At 46.2% G+C, this 16,619-nt stretch overlaps 1 protein-coding gene across 3 annotated transcripts in view; it reads right to left on the reverse strand.

Moving 5' to 3' along the window:
* Window positions 1-16,619, reverse strand: part of LOC124012838 (engulfment and cell motility protein 1) — a 161,811-nt gene that overhangs the window by 107,253 nt on the left and 37,939 nt on the right. For all 3 annotated transcript variants that reach the window (XM_046326832.1, XM_046326831.1, XM_046326833.1), the window contains exons 2-6: window positions 9,992-10,131; window positions 7,172-7,212; window positions 5,614-5,686; window positions 5,451-5,501; window positions 3,457-3,626 (exon numbers count right to left, since the gene is read on the reverse strand). In XM_046326832.1, coding sequence (XP_046182788.1) covers window positions 3,457-3,626; window positions 5,451-5,501; window positions 5,614-5,686; window positions 7,172-7,212; window positions 9,992-10,069 — 413 coding nt within the window. In that variant the 5' untranslated portion in view covers window positions 10,070-10,131. The remainder of the gene's footprint in view (window positions 1-3,456; window positions 3,627-5,450; window positions 5,502-5,613; window positions 5,687-7,171; window positions 7,213-9,991; window positions 10,132-16,619) is intronic.

A 16,619-nucleotide genomic window follows, 5' to 3' on the forward strand; every position in this document is an offset into this window, starting at 1 on the left:
TTTGGCGTAAAAGCAACACAGCGCATCACCCTGAACACACCATTCCCACTGTCAAACATGGTGATGGCAGCATCATGGTTTGGGCCTGCTTTTCTTCAGCAGGGACAGGGAAGATGGTTAAAATTGATGGGAAGATGGATGGAGCCAAATACAGGACCATTCTGGAAGAAAACCTGATGGAGTCTGCAAAAGACCTGAGACTGGGACGGAGATTTGTCTTCCAACAAGACAATGATCCAAAACATAAAGCAACATCTACAATGGAATGGTTCAACAATAAACATATCCAGGTGTTAGAATGGCCAAGTCAAAGTCCAGACCTGAATCCAATCGAGAATCTGTGGAAGAACTGAAACTGCTGTTCACAAATGCTCTCCATCCAACCTCACTGAGCTCGAGCTGTTTTGCAAGGAGGAATGGGAAAAAATTTCAGTCTCTCGATGTGCAAAACTGATAGAGACATACCCCAAGCGACTTACAGCTGTAATCGCAGCAAAAGGTGGCGCTACAAAGTATTAACTTAAGGGGGCTGAATAATTTTGCACGCCCAATTTTTCAGTTTTTGATTTGTTAAAAAAGTTTGAAATATCCAATAAATGTCATTCCTCTTCATGATTGTGTCCCACTTGTTGTTGATTCTTCGCAAAAAAAATACCGTTTTATATCTTTATGTTTGAAGCCTGAAATGTGGCAAAAGGTCGCAAAGTTAAGGGGGCCGAATACTTTCGCAAGGCACTGTATATGTAAATACAGTACTCTATCATCTACTGCATCTTGCTATCTTTATGTATCACTAGCCACTTTAAACTCTGCCACTTTTATGTTTACATACCCTACATTACTCATCTCATATGTATATACTGTACTCGATACCACTCATTCATATCTTTATGTACATATTCTTTATCCCTTTACACTTATGTGTATAAGGTAGTAGTTTTGGAATTGTTAGGTTAGATTACTCGTTTTTTATTACTGCACTGTCGGAACTAGAAGCACAAGCATTTCACTACACTCACATTAACATCTGCTAACCATGTGCATGTGACAAATCAAATTTGATTTGAAGCCTCTCTCTCACGCTCAACCAACTCTCTCTCCCTCTCCCTGCCTGCCTCTCAACCCTCTCCCTGCCTGCCTCTCAACCCTCTCCCTGCCTGCCTCACAACGTTCTCCCTCTCCCTGCCTGCCTCACAACGTTCTCCCTCTCCCTGCCTGCCTCACAACGTTCTCCCTCTCCCTGCCTGCCTCTCAACCCTCTCCATCCCCTTGCCTCTCAACCCTCTCCCTGCCTGCCTCTCAACCCTCTCCCTGCCTGCCTCACAACCTTCTCCCTCTCCCTGCCTGCCTCACAACGTTCTCCCTCTCCCTGCCTGCCTCACAACGTTCTCCCTCTCCCTGCCTGCCTCACAATGTTCTCCCTCTCCCTGCCTGCCTCTCAACCCTCTCCATCTCTCCCTGCCTGCCTCTCAACCCTCTCCATCTCTCCCTGCCTGCCTCTCAACCCTCTCCATCTCTCCCTGCCTGCCTCTCAACCCTCTCCATCTCTCCCTGCCTGCCTCACAACGTTCTCCCTCTCTCTGCCTGCCTCTCAACCCTCTCTCTGCCTGCCTCTCAACCCTCTCCATCCCCTTGCCTCTCAACCCTCTCCATCTCTCCCTGCCTGCCTCTCAACCCTCTCCATCTCTCCCTGCCTGCCTCTCAACCCTCTCCATCTCTCCCTGCCTGCCTCACAACGTTCTCCCTCTCTCTGCCTGCCTCTCAACCCTCTCTCTGCCTGCCTCTCAACCCTCTCTCTGCCTGCCTCTCAACCCTCTCTCTGCCTGCCTCTCAACCCTCTCCATCTCTCCCTGCCTGCCTCTCAACCCTCTCCATCTCTCCCTGCCTGCCTCTCAACCCTCTCCATCTCTCCCTGCCTGCCTCTCAACCAACTCTCTCCCTCTCCCCGCCTCTCAACCCTCTCCCCGCCTCTCAACCCTCTCCCCGCCTCTCAACCCTCTCCCCGCCTCTCAACCCTCTCCCCGCCTCTCAACCCTCTCCCCGCCTCTCAACCCTCTCCCCGCCTCTCAACCCTCTCCCCGCCTCTCAACCCTCTCCCCGCCTCGCAACCCTCCCCCGCCTCGCAACCCTCCCCTCGCCTCGCAACCCTCTCCTCGCCTCTCAACCCTCTCCCCGCCTCGCAACCCTCTCCCCGCCTCTCAACCCTCTCCCCCGCCTCTCAACCCTCTTGCTCTCCTCGCCTCTCAACCAGCCTGCCTGCCTGCCTCCCTACTCAATGCCCCTCAACCATCTCCTTCTCTCCCTCTCCTTGCCGCTCAACCAACTCCCTCTCCCTGCCTCTCAACCCCCTCTCTCTCCTCCTTCCTCTCAACCCTTTCTCTCGCACTCTCTCTCCCTGCCTCTCAACCCCCTCTCTCTCCCTGCCTCTCACCTCCTTCCTCTCAACCCCCCCCCCCCCATGGGGTTCCAGTCAACATCACGGCTGAGAAACTCCACCTCAGCAAAACGCCACTGCCTGCCCTCGCAATAACCTTCAGCTGAGACAGAGTCTACTTCCCGAATGGCACCCTAGTCCCTTCATAGTGCACTACTTTGCCCTGAGCCGTAGTAGAGCACTGAGGAATAGTTTGCCATTTGAGACATAGCCAACTTACCAGGCCCAAAGCCCAGCGAGACAGACTACGCTTTATTTATAGAACACTGCTTGGGGATGGGGTGGGGCCGCCAGGGGTTTGGTTGGGATGAGGTGGAATGGAGTGTGGGAGGGTATAATTATAAAAAAAAAAAGTGATTCTCATTGACTGTACTTATAAAATGACTTAATAAAACAATTGTGCACAAAAAAAGAGAACACTGCTGGGTAAGGACCGGCTCTGTCTGGATGATTTGGAGCTTGTCGGTTGTTGTAAGTAGGAGTGTCTGAAAGTGTAAAGCTCAGAGAAACATTGCAGCTGTTCCTCAGTCCAAGCGCCTTGTCTAAAGCTGTGTGCAGCTGTCAGAGAAAGCAAGGCTGGCACTTTGACAGCATCACACGACACGTGTACACAAGATTCTTTATCAGTTAGTCATTGGGGTCAAATATATTCCCATGAGGATACTCTGAATTCAGGTGCTGCACTAGGGTCCGTTTTTGCCCCTACCCTCTCAGGATAGACAGTGCACCTGCAAGGGCTTCAGTTCCCCAAAACCTGATCTGAGACCTGCTGACTGAACACACCTAGGGTTGTCTGTAGTACTGTGTACCACACTGGGGCTGACCCTGGTACAGACCACTTCACCCTGTGGTACTAAATCCTCCAGAGAACCTCAGAGCCCATCCACTCCATAGACTCTACATTAGTTGGCAGATAGGAGATGAGATATGTGACTCAGTGGCTTTTACTGGGGGCAAGTCAGCTAAATCTGAGGTGGAGAAAGGAGGAGAGAAGAAGGGAGGAGAGAAAAGAAAGCACGTACTCTGTGCCGCTCTCCACCATCTGTGTGAGCAGTGAGATGCCGTCCAGGTTGATGAACTCTTGGGCGAAGGTGACGTCTCTGGAAGAGTTGGCCAGGTCCTTTAGGGCCTCTAGCTTGGCATCCATACTAGATGACTGGATCCTCTCGTGGAGCTGGCCCGCCATCTGAGACTGGAGAGGAGGGGGAGACAGCCGGGGAGAGGACAGAGACAGGGTTAAACACTGAACATATACACATGTTGAGTAGTCGTCTGAGACTGGAGAGGAGACAGCCGAGGAGAGGACAGAGACAGGGTTAAACACTGAACATATACACATGTTGAGTAGTCGTCTGAGACTGGAGAGGAGGGGGAGACAGTCTGAGACTGGAGAGGGAGGCCGAGGACAGGACAGACAGGGTTAAACGAGGAGAGGACAGAGACAGGGTTAAACACTGAACATATACACATGTTGAGTAGTCGTCTGAGACTGGAGAGGAGACAGCCGAGGAGAGGACAGAGACAGGGTTAAACACTGAACATATACACATGTTGAGTAGTCGTCTGAGACTGGAGAGGAGGGGGAGACAGCCGAGGAGAGGACAGAGACAGGGTTAAACACTGAACATATATACATGTTGAGTAGTCGTCTGAGACTGGAGAGGAGGGGGAGACAGCCGAGGAGAGGACAGAGACAGGGTTAAACACTGAACATATACACATGTTGAGTAGTCGTCTGAGACTGGAGAGGAGACAGCCGGGGAGAGGACAGAGACAGAGTTAAACACTGAACATATACACATGTTGAGTAGTCGTCTGAGACTGGAGAGGAGACAGCCGGGGAGAGGACAGAGACAGGGTTAAACACTGAACATATATACATGTTGAGTAGTCGTCTGAGACTGGAGAGGAGACAGCCGAACATATATACATGTTGAGTAGTCGTCTGAGACTGGAGAGGAGACAGCCGGGGAGAGGACAGAGACAGGGTTAAACACTGAACATATATACATGTTGAGTAGTCGTCTGAGACTGGAGAGGAGGGGGAGACAGCCGAGGAGAGGACAGAGACAGGGTTAAACACTGAACATATATACATGTTGAGTAGTCGTCTGAGACTGGAGAGGAGAGGACAGAGACAGGGTGAAACACTGAACATATACACATGTTGAGTAGTCGTCTGAGACTGGAGTTAAGAGGAGAGAGAACAGTGTACAGTGTAGGCCTGGCAAAGGGGGAAGACGGAGAGAGTTTTGCAGTCAACATACACAGTACACAGAACCAGCGGAGTTATTGACTTAACTGGCTTGAAGTGCTGGTAAAGACTGGTGTCGTTTCTCCCATAACGGATGGAGCTGATAGTACAACGTGTGTAAACTAAGTCAGGGCTTCCCTGTTGGCAGCCATGGCTTCAACACAGACTGTTATTGGCTTCAACACAGACTGTTATTGGCTTCAAGGGATAAACCAGGCCACAACAAGTATGCAGAGAAGGTGGAAAAAGTGCCATCTATCTAACCCTCTGCATGGGCCTGTCTGGAGAGAAGTTCACCTCAACAGCAGACACCATTCCAGGCTCTGGAAGAATAACCTCTCAATCTATCTGAGGGATTAGAAGAAGAAGGCAGGAGAAGTGGACAGGAGAGACTAAGATGTCATGGTAGGGACGGCAGAACCTCTGTCGCAATACAGTTTCTAACACAATCATCATGTTACAAACAGGAAGGAATGATGGCCTAATGGTTGTGTGAGTTGAATAAGTCGTACATCACTCAACTTAACCCTAAACTGAGTCTTTCCACTTCACCTTAAATTATCCAATACTCTGAAAGGTTTCAGTTAACTTTACTATGGAATTTGATGTTCAACTTCCCTTTCAAAATGGAGAAAAGGGTACATATATCAAAAGGAGATGTAGCTTTTTAACATTAAACTATTGCAGCTCCATGAAGAAAGACTCCCTTCCTCTTTCAGTATGTTTGAGGAAAAACTAAATGACACATAAACCCAAACTTACAGGAGATGTTGTCAGTCGCAGTATAGAACCATTCTTTATGTCATTGCGATTCTGCGAAGACAGGAGAGGGACAACTTAGAGGTGATTTATAACATTAAATACTGAGGTGGATTATTATTGTTTAGTACAATATGACAAAGCTAACAAGAAAGTTGAAGCCAACCTTTTCTGTGATGTAGAAATTAGTGGAATCAGCATTTTGCAGAGCAAAGTTTTCGTGGTTCCCCAAAGACCATCTGAAGAAGAAAATGTAAAACTTTAAAACGCATTTGAGCTTTGAATTGGAAGAACAGTGCATCTCTCAATGGCAGATAAAAACACCCAGTAGGATTTGTATTTAAATATATTACATAAACACAACTACACAGCATTATCAGAGATGCAGTGTAATTAGAGACAGCGAGAGAGAGAGAGAGAGACAGCGAGAGAGACAGCGAGAGAGAGAGACAGCGAGAGAGAGAGAGACAGACAGCGAGAGAGACAGCGAGAGAGAGAGAGAGACAGCGAGAGAGAGAGAGACAGCGAGAGAGACAGCGAGAGAGAGAGAGACAGCGAGAGAGAGAGAGAGAGAGAGAGAGAGAGAGAGAGAGACAGCGAGAGAGAGAGAGAGACAGCGAGAGAGACAGAGAGAGAGACAGCGAGAGAGAGAGAGAGACAGCGAGAGAGAGAGAGAGAGACAGCGAGAGAGAGAGACAGCGAGAGAGAGAGAGAGAGAGACAGCGAGAGAGAGAGAGAGAGAGAGACAGCGAGAGAGAGAGAGAGAGAGAGACAGCGAGAGAGACAGCGAGAGAGAGAGAGAGAGACAGCGAGAGAGAGAGAGAGAGAGCAGAGAGAGAGAGAGAGAGAGACAGCGAGAGAGACAGCGAGAGAGAGAGACAGCGAGAGAGAGAGAGAGCGAGACAGCGAGAGAGACAGCGAGAGAGACAGCGAGAGAGAGAGAGAGAGAGAGAGAGAGAGAGAGAGAGAGAGAGAGAGAGAGAGAGAGAGAGAGAGAGACAGCGAGAGAGAGAGAGAGAGACAGAGAGAGAGAGACAACGAGACAGAGAGAGACAGAGAGAGAGAGAGAGAGAGAGACAACGAGACAGAGAGAGACAGAGAGAGAGAGAGAGAGAGAGAGAGAGAGAGAGAGAGAGAGAGAGAGAGAGAGAGAGACAGAGACAGAGACAGAGACAGAGAGAGAGAGAGAGAGAGAGAGAGAGACAGAGACAGAGACAGAGACAGAGACAGAGAGAGACAGCGAGAGAGAGAGAGAGAGAGAGAGAGAGAGAGAGAGAGAGAGAGAGAGAGAGAGAGAGAGAGAGAGAGAGAGAGAGAGAGAGAGAGAGAGACAGCGAGAGAGAGAGACAGAGAGAGACAGAGAGAGAGAGACAACGAGACAGAGAGAGACAGAGAGAGAGAGAGAGAGAGACAACGAGACAGAGAGAGACAGAGAGAGACAGAGAGAGAGAGAGAGAGAGAGAGAGAGAGAGAGAGAGACAGAGAGAGAGAGACAGAGACAGAGACAGAGACAGAGACAGAGACAGAGACAGAGAGAGAGAGAGAGAGAGAGAGAGAGAGAGAGAGAGAGAGAGAGAGAGAGAGAGAGAGAGAGAGAGAGAGAGAGAGAGAGAGAGAGAAAGAGAGACAGAGACAGAGAGACAGAGACAGAGAGACAGAGACAGAGAGACAGAGACAGAGAGACAGAGACAGAGAGACAGAGACAGAGACACATATTTCCTTACCCTTCGCACACCTCTTTGATAATGGCTGAGAGGGGCTTTTTCTGAGAAAAGAAGAATGAGAAATGAGAAAGTATAGTTCATCCTCATTAGAAAACACAATATCCTTTAAGTTCAGCTACTTCAATGGAAGTGGGGGAACAATGACTTTATATTATATGAGATGAATTCAAATAGAACCACAGAGTATTCCCAGATCTGTTTGTGTCATCTTGCCAACACACATGGTCATTGTCACGCCAGTTGGCACAAACAGATCTGGGACCAGTCTACGTTTCTAACATCATGCAGGGCGGAGTGGTACAGTGGTCAGTGGTCGAGGAGCTGGACAGCATGGTCCAAACCCCATGTCAAAACAGGTCTAGGTCCCAAATGGTTCCCTATTCCCTACATAGTGCACTACTTTTGACCAGGGTGACATTTGGGATGCACCCCAGATGTTCTGCTGTCGAATCAACAACCATCTGCACATCATTATAGTTCCATAGTTCCATTTCAATGGTACCGTGTATAACTATGAATTCCCTCTCCCGACAGAAGGGACAAAGGGAGGGGGTGTGTTGTTTGTTTTTGGAAGAGTTGTGTGTTTTAGTGACAGCCAGTATTTTAATTTATTCATTTCACCTTTATTTAACCAGGTAGGCCAGTTGAGAACAAGTTCTCATTTACAACAGCGACCTGGCCAAGATAAAGCAACGCAGTGCGACACAAACAACACAGAGTTACGCATGGAATAAACAAAATGTACAGTCAATAACACAATAGAAAAGTATATATACAGTGAGTGCAAATGAGGTAAGATTAGGGAGGTAAGGCAATAAATAGGCCGTAGTAGCGAAATAATTACAATTTAGAAATTAAACACAGGAGTGATAGATGTGCAGAAGATGAATGTGCAAGTAGAGATACTGGGGTGCAAAGGAGCAAGATAAATAAAAGTATGGGGATGAGGTAGTTGGGTGGGCTATTGACAGATATATATATATATATATATATATATATGCCATTTAGCAGACGCTTTTATCCAAAGCGACTTACAGTCATGTGTGCATACATTCTACGTATGGGTGGTCCCGGGGATCGAACCCACTACCCTGGCGTTACAAGCGCCATGCTCTACCAACTGAGCTACAGAAGGACAGATGGGCTATGTACGGGTGCAATGATCTGTAAGCTGCTCTGTCAGCTGATGCTTAAAGTTAGTGAAGGAGAATATGAGTCTCCAGCTTCAGTGATTTTTTGCAATTCGTTCCATACTAAAGTATTCATTTTAGTGTAAACACATGCACGAAACCTTAGCAGCAAAGAGTGGGCGACATGTCCATTTGCACCCCAGCCCCAGCTCTCTTCTCCCCCATCCCCATCCCCCTCTACCCTTACCCCCTGGTCAACATGCATGGAACACACGCACAAAACCTTAGCAGCAAAAAGTGGGTGACATGTCCATTAGCACCCCAGCCCCAGCTCTCTTCTCCCCCACTCCCCTCTACCCTTACCCCCTGGTCAGAGGCTTACTCCCTCCCAGCTGCTCCAGCCCCTCTGAGCTACACTAGCTAGCTTTATCTCATTAGCATGTTCAGTACTTAGATCAATTCTCTGATGCTAAACAAGCAAATGTTTGGGTAGCAGCCCGGGAGGCACAGCAGCAGAGTTCTGGAGAGAAATAAACTGTGGTGCTGCACGGTGGAGTGACGCAGAAGTTCTCTGAAGAGGCCCTTTAGATTTATGCAGAGCTAGTCTCAATGGGCTCCAGAGCACCGAGCAGAGCTGGTTTAACACAGTAAGAGTGACTCAGTCTCCAATGGAAGCAGGCAGGCATATGCTGCTAAAGTACAGAGGAGAGGAGATATGGAGAGATGGAGGTAGGAGAGTAGAAAGAGAGATGAGGGAGGAGAGGAGATATGGAGAGATGGAGGGAGGAGAGTAGAAAGAGGGATGAGGGAGGAGAGGGAGTGAAGAAGAGATGGAGGAGAGGGAGTGGAGTAGAGAGGGAGGATAGAGAGAGGGAGGATATAGATAGAGAGAGGATAGAGAGATATAGAGAGAGGATAGAGAGATATAGAGAGAGGATAGAGAGATATAGATGGATAGAGAGATATAGAGAGAGGATAGAGAGAGAGGATAGAGAAATATAGATGGATAGAGAGATATAGAGAGAGGATAGAGAGATATAGAGAGAGGATAGAGAGATATAGAGAGAGAGGAGAGAGGAGAGAGGAGAGAGGAGAGAGAGAGAGAGAGAGAGAGAGAGGAGAGAGAGAGAGTGAGAGAGGAGAGAGAGATATAGAGAGAGGATAGAGAGAGAGGAGAGAGGAGAGAGGAGAGAGAGAGAGTGAGAGTGAGAGGGAGGGAAATGCAAATGCATCCAACAAATGTATAGTCACAAGCTTGATGTAGTCATTGCATGTTATGAATATGGGATCAAATACTGCATTTTTACTACTATAATGCAGATAAGTGAATGTCCCAATACTTTTGGTCTGGTAAAAATGGGAGGCTATGTGCAAAAAGTGGTGTAATTTCTAAACAGTTCACCTGATATGGATGAAAATACCCTCAAATTAGAGCTGACAATCTGCACTTTAACCTCCCAGTCATTGTTTTACTCAGAAAACTTGGGGGGACCAAATAAAACCACCTGCGGGCTGGCCGCCAGTTGGGGAATGCTGCTCTAGGCTCTGAACAAGACTCGTGTCTGCACTAATCAGTCAGTCACAGAACTAGCATCACATAGGAATATCACCACTGGTTGTGAGTCAATGTGTGAAAGCAGTACAGGCAGTCTATTGGGCAATGGACCTCTCTTTTTGATCAGGCACTGACCTGGTCTATCTCCATGAGCTTAGGGAAGGCCCCTGGCCACTCAATGGCCACCTTGACGATGTCGGAGGGCGGTGGCATGATGGCGGTGGAGGGGTATGGAGGTGCCTCTCACTGTCTCACTGAGGAGCTCTCATCCAAACCTGCAGGGGAGAGAAACAGACAGAGGGGGTCACGTTATTCAATGGACAGAATAGAATAGACTAGAATTTATCCATTTGCTCATAAATTCTAAATGTGTTGCTGACACAGCACTACGATACAGTAGCAATCCAACCCACTGCACGAAGAGGCACACTCACACAGTCTATATTCAAACCAAGTGACACCAATATTCAAAAGTTCACAAGGTCAGTGATGAAATATTAATGAGAGTTATGATGGAAAGTAAAAGATACCTTAATAGAAAATGACTCACGTAAAAGTGAAAGTTACCCAGTAAAATCCTACTTGAGTAAAAGTCTAAAAGTATTGGTTTTAAATACACTTAAGTATCCAAATTAAATGTATAAATCATTTTTACACTCCGTATATTAAGCAAACCAGACGGCACACATTGAATTATTATTTTGTATTTTTTTACAGATGGCCAGTGTCATTTAAATGACACTCCAACACATATTTTACAAACAAAGCCTTTGTTTTTAGTGAGTCTGCCAGATAGATGCAGACGGGGATAACCAGGGACAGTCTCTTGAATTAAACCATTTCCTTGTCCTGCTAAGCATTCAACATGTAACAAGTACTTTCAGGTGTCAGAGAAAATGTATGGAGTAAAAAGTACATACATTTATTTAGGAATGTAGTGAGGTAAAAGTATCAATAGTAAAGTACAGATATCCCCAAAAACAACTTAAGTCAAAATACTATAAAGTACTACTTAAGTACTTTACACCACTGACTAGGGCACAGCTTCCTTAAGTGTATTCATTACACTCACTTATACAGATCCCAGATCAGGCCAAATATTGCAATAGCAAAAGTGCAGTTGGCTTGTTCTGCATCCCAAATTGCACCATAGAGCTCTGGTCAAAAGTAGTGTAGAAAACATTAGGGACACCTTCCTAATATTGAGTTGCACCCCCTTTTATCCTCAGAACAGCCTCAATTCTTCAGGCCATGGATGCTACCAGCTGTCGAAAGCGTTCCGCAGGGAAGCTGGCCCATGTAGACTAAAATGATTCCCACAGTTGTGTCAAGTTGGCTAGATATCCTTTGGTTGGTGGACCATTCTTGATAAACACAGGAAACTGTTGAGTATGAAAAACCCAGCAGCATTGCAGTTCTTGATACAAACCTGTGCACGTAACACCTACTACTATACCCCGTTCAAAGACACTTCAATATTTTGTCTTGTCTGTTCACCCTCTGAATGGCAGACAAACACAATCCATGTCTCAGTTGTCGCAACGATTAAAAATACATCTTTAACTCGTCTCTTCCCCTTCATTGACAGTGATTGAAGTGGATTTAACAAGTGACATCAATAAGGGATCATAGCTTTCACCTGGATTCACCTGGTCAGTCTGTCATGGAAAGAGCAGGTGTTCCTAATGTTTTGTACACTGGGTGTATATAGGGAGTAATTGGGCACAACCATAGAAGACTGTACCAACAAATAGTACCGACAAATTGTAAACAAACAAATGGTTTGACAAAGAAACTGTCATCAAGCATTTCACTGCAAAAAACTTTGTCCACAATAGCCTGTATGTACGATACCCAAGATATTAAACCACGGCATAACAGAAAGAGTCAGAGTGGGCCTCCACAGTGGTGATGCTACTAAACTTGACCTCAGCAGCTCATCTCCAGGGGCCAGGGTGTGTCGTGCTTGGCTCTGGGTGATAAGAGCAGTGGTGTGACACACAGGGCAGGCAGCATCAGAGGTGTTACAGGCCTGAGGAGCATTAGCAGACACACACACCCACAATTCTCACACACACACACAAAAAAACTCACATCCACAACTCTCACACCCACAACTCACACAACTCTCACACCCACAACTCACACAACTCTCACACACACACACATACACACACACCACTCACACAAAACTCACTCACACGCACAAAACTCACATACACACTTGTGTGCGCACACTCATGCTCACTCAGACACACACATTTTCTCTCTGAGACACACACACACCTGGCAGCGAACAGTAATCCTGTGTGACTCAGGCCAGGGATGAAAGCGCTGAGTATTACTGAGAAAGCAGAAAGAAAGAGGTTTAGCAGAGAGATGGATGGAGAGATAGTCTGATTCCCCCTGGCTTTCTCAGATAAGACTGGTTAAATTGCCATCTGCACTCAGAGAAGAGCGGACACAGACTACGGAATATTTGATTTCAAACCACAAGTGAGGACTTCATCATATGACGACACCAAATGTCCATCCAAAATGGAAATAGTGTATACGGAGTACTGTAGATATAGAATACGTACCAAATGACACCCTATAACTTAGGTAGTGCACCACTTTTGCCCCCTAACCTATGGGCTCTAGTTAAAAGTAGTGCACTACACAGGGAATAAATAGGGGTCCCATTTGGGACACAGGCAGTATACCAAGCACTGTAGATATGCAAAACCCAGCCAAGCAACATTGTGTTATTTATTCAGTATTTCAGTCTGGATCATCTTCGCTCCTAAAGGAGAAGCCCCTTTACATATTTAATCCTCTTCCACATGGACCCAGTTCCCCATGGGAGGGATCAATAACACTTTATTCCCGATGACTTATTAGAGCTCTGATCAAAAGAAGTGCACTATATAGCGAATAGAACTTTTGACCAGGGCCCTATTAGTGTACAATAGGAATAGGGTGCCATTTGGGATGCACACGTGTGGAGCCTTTGTCTCTCGCTCTGTTTATTCCAACCTTCCCTACGTCCCTCTCTCCCCCATGCAGTTTATTCCAACCTTACGTCTCTCTCCCCCATGCAGTTTATTCCAACCTTACGTCTCTCTCCCCCATGCAGTTTATTCCAACCTTACGTCTCTCTCCCCCATGCAGTTTATTCCAACCTTACGTCTCTCTCCCCCATGCAGTTTATTCCAACCTTACGTCTCTCTCCCCCATGCAGTTTATTCCAACCTTACGTCTCTCTCCCCCATGCAGTTTATTCCAACCTTACGTCTCTCTCCCCCATGCAGTTTATTCCAAAAAGATAGTCGTCATGTCATCTGCCTGGTCTGGTGTACTGTGAATGTGTAGCTCATCCCATAATAAGCACAGCCCTTGTTCAGGGCCCATTGCCATGGGACCCATAGCTTCAGTCGACACTAGCAAGCTGCATCTTTACTTCCATCCATGTTGTCACAAAGGCAGTCGGTCACCTTTTGTTTGTTGTCATTTGAATTTACCGAAATGCATAAGAACCACCAGTCTTTTTTCCACCATTCAAATAAATCTGAGGGAAATAGCGGACTCTCGGTGTAAACATTGGAGTGTGTGTGTGTGTGTGTGTGTGTGTGTGTGTGTGTGTGTGTGTGTGTGTGTGTGTGTGTGTGTGTGTGTGTGTGTGTGTGTGTGTGTGTGTGTGTGTGTGTGTGTGTGTGTGTGTGTGTGTGTGTGTGTGTGTGTGTAGAGCTGTGACTCAAAAAGACAGCTTTTCTCTGCAACTTAATTATTACCATTATACTGTTATCAGTATCATTTAATTTTTATTTAATTCATTATTACCTCTAAATCTTAGTCTAGTATGCAAATGTAGAAATGTCAGATTGGAGAGGATTGTCACATTTTCGTATTGACAACTTACCCCATAGGCTTTCAGACAAAAGAAACGTGCCATTTCACTATTGCATTTACAGTACTTGCATTTACACTTTGTTTCTGTTTTTTCCTTGTCATTCCGTTTTGTAAGTGTGCATTTTGTTTAAATGTATGTTACTGTTGTCTTAGGCTTATAACGCCCTGTGTAAAAATGGGAGGCCACAATTCTGTTTGTTCACTTGTTAACATGGATATACTTCTTAATAAAAACCCATTATTATCATCATCATGGCATTATTAGGATTATTATTATTCTTCAGGTTATTACTTCTAAATATGAATCTACAAATTAAGAAATGCCAGGTTGGAGAAGATCAATCGCATTTTAGAAATAAAAATATACGCCTACCTAGTCGGTTACTGTTTTTGCAACAAAACAAATTAATAGGGATCCTATTTCGACACGCAAATCAGTTCGCCTGCTATTAGGGTAAGTTCATCTACATGAAAAAAAAAGTTCAGAAATGTGTTTTTCCCAAAAATTAATGTAGGCTTATTTAAAATGGTTTTGCTGGATATTTTATCTATGGTGTTCATCTGTAACCGTTAGTTACGCAGTCATTTTTACCCGGTTATTAATTTACCATCACAGGCCTACATGTCTGTGGCCTTCCTGACCTGCAGCTGGCTGTGTTGATGAAACCAGGCTCCTCACCGAAATCACTGACTCTCTCCGTTCATGCCTCTCCCTTGTTTATGCTCATTCAGACAAAATTGTGTTCTTGTCCTCCGCTCTAGGAAAGCGGAGGGTGGCAAAGAGAGAGAGACCGAGAGAAAGAACACAGGAGTGTTGTCTTGATGAGCACAAGCTGGCCAATTCTGTGAGCAGAGGAGCATGATTGCGCAGACACACACACACACACACCCTTTCAAGAAAAAATCAATTCATCCTGTCAACAAGTTCAGCCTCTCAATCAGATCTGTCATGGTCTTTCAACACAGGAGCAGCAACAGTGGAAGTGTCACAGTCAACCTCAGAAAGCTCAGTGCACCCATCTTCCTTCCTTTCCACTTACAACAGGAGCTCTATCAGAGACTTAAGAATTTGGCTGTGTCCCAATTGCACCCTATTCCCTATAGATCTCTGGTCAAAAGTAGTGCCCTACAGAGGAAATAGGGTGCCATTTGTGATGCACTCATGACAGAGAGAAGCAGTATACAGTAAATCTAGTGGAGGGGATGGGTTGAGGAGAGGGGAAGTCAGGGCTGCCAGGAACACTGTCATTCTGCTCTGGGTTCATTTATAGGCATCAAGACTGCACTGGGATACACAGCAGATATGCCAATCAAGATTTACTCTGTGTGTGTGTGTGTGTGTGTGTGTGTGTGTGTGTGTGTGTGTGTGTGTGTGTGTGTGTGTGTGTGTGTGTGTGTGTGTGTGTGTGTGTGTGTGTGTGTGTGTGTGTGTGTGTGTGTGTGTGTGTGTGTGTGTGTGTGTGTGTGTGTGTGTGTGTGTGTGTGTGTGTGTGATACCCGGGAGGCACGTATCTTTGCCTCACGTATCTCTGCCTCATATTTTATCCACTTCACAATGCAAATTGTGGTTGTGTTATTGAGCAAGCAGCTGTAGTTGATACCCTCAGGAGTATGTGGACCTGTACAACACAGCTCTGCCAGAGGAGCTAATAAGACATAAGTGTCTCTCTTTCCTTCTCCCCATGCCCCTGTTCCTCATGCCATCTCTCTGCTCCTACTTCAGTCTTTGCCTCCTCTTCAGGTGTCCTGCTCTCTCATCCTACCCTGACGACTCACACTGAATTGTTTCCTCTGCTCTCACTACATGCTTCAGTCTGAGACTGACGTCATTGAAGTCGTTTGAGGTGACGAGGGGGTTGTTCAAAACAAAGTCATCAGCGATTGGATCGTCTCTAACCAATCGTCATCGAAGCCCATGACAAATTTTCAAACCGTGGCTTTACCCACGTGTTCTGGCTCTGGCCCAACCCATAGCAAGGAGTCTGGGTAGCCAAGCAACACTCTTTCTCTCTCTGTTCCTCCCCATCTTTATAGAAAACATTAGGGATTGTACTATCTCTAAACCAATAAAGCTCTGTAGGATCAGATCCATTCCCTCTCACACAAATGTCCAGTCCTTCACTTGGTTTCATTAAAGTAATGTACTGCGTAACATAACGAGCTGGCTAGACATCAAATCATTGTTTATCAGGGTGAATGGACCTTCTAAGGACAGTAGCAAAGCACACTGACTGACTGGCAATAATCCTGATAGAACGTGCAACCCGAATGGCACCCTTTACCAAATATAGTGCGCCACCATTTTGGACCAAGACCCATAGGGACACCACACTAATAGGCCTCTGGTCAAAAGTGCACTACATAGGGAATAGGGTGCCATTTGGGCTGTAGCCATAACCTTAATAATAATCATTTATTTGGTATGATGGATGAGGATGTGGAACTGGGCCAGACTATATTCTGACAAAACGCCCACTGGCACTATCACCTGTGGTAAATCAGAGTGACATGTGCAGCGAGAAGGTCACACCACTAAAGTGACATTAATCCACTGGATTATTTCAGACACGGAAAGAGTGACTTTACAACAACAAGAAAAAATAAATCACCCCAAGGTCCTGAAAATCAAAAAGTACACAACTGGAAGAACGCATCAATACAGGAGTTGGTAAAGAGGGAACGCGCCAGGTTTCTGCTCAATTATTTATGAGGTAACATAAGAGGATTGTCCTCTGCAGAGAGGAAGGAAGGGGAGAGGAAGAGGGAGGAGAGTTCTGGGAGGAGATGGAGGGGAGAGAACGAGAGAGAGAGAGCGAGGAAAAAGATCGGCTGGAGTGTCGAGTGAGGGATCAAGAGGAAAGACAGAACATTT

This window comes from Oncorhynchus gorbuscha, linkage group LG24 (assembly GCF_021184085.1).
Source record: "Oncorhynchus gorbuscha isolate QuinsamMale2020 ecotype Even-year linkage group LG24, OgorEven_v1.0, whole genome shotgun sequence".
NCBI classification, from domain to species: Eukaryota; Metazoa; Chordata; class Actinopteri; order Salmoniformes; family Salmonidae; genus Oncorhynchus; species Oncorhynchus gorbuscha.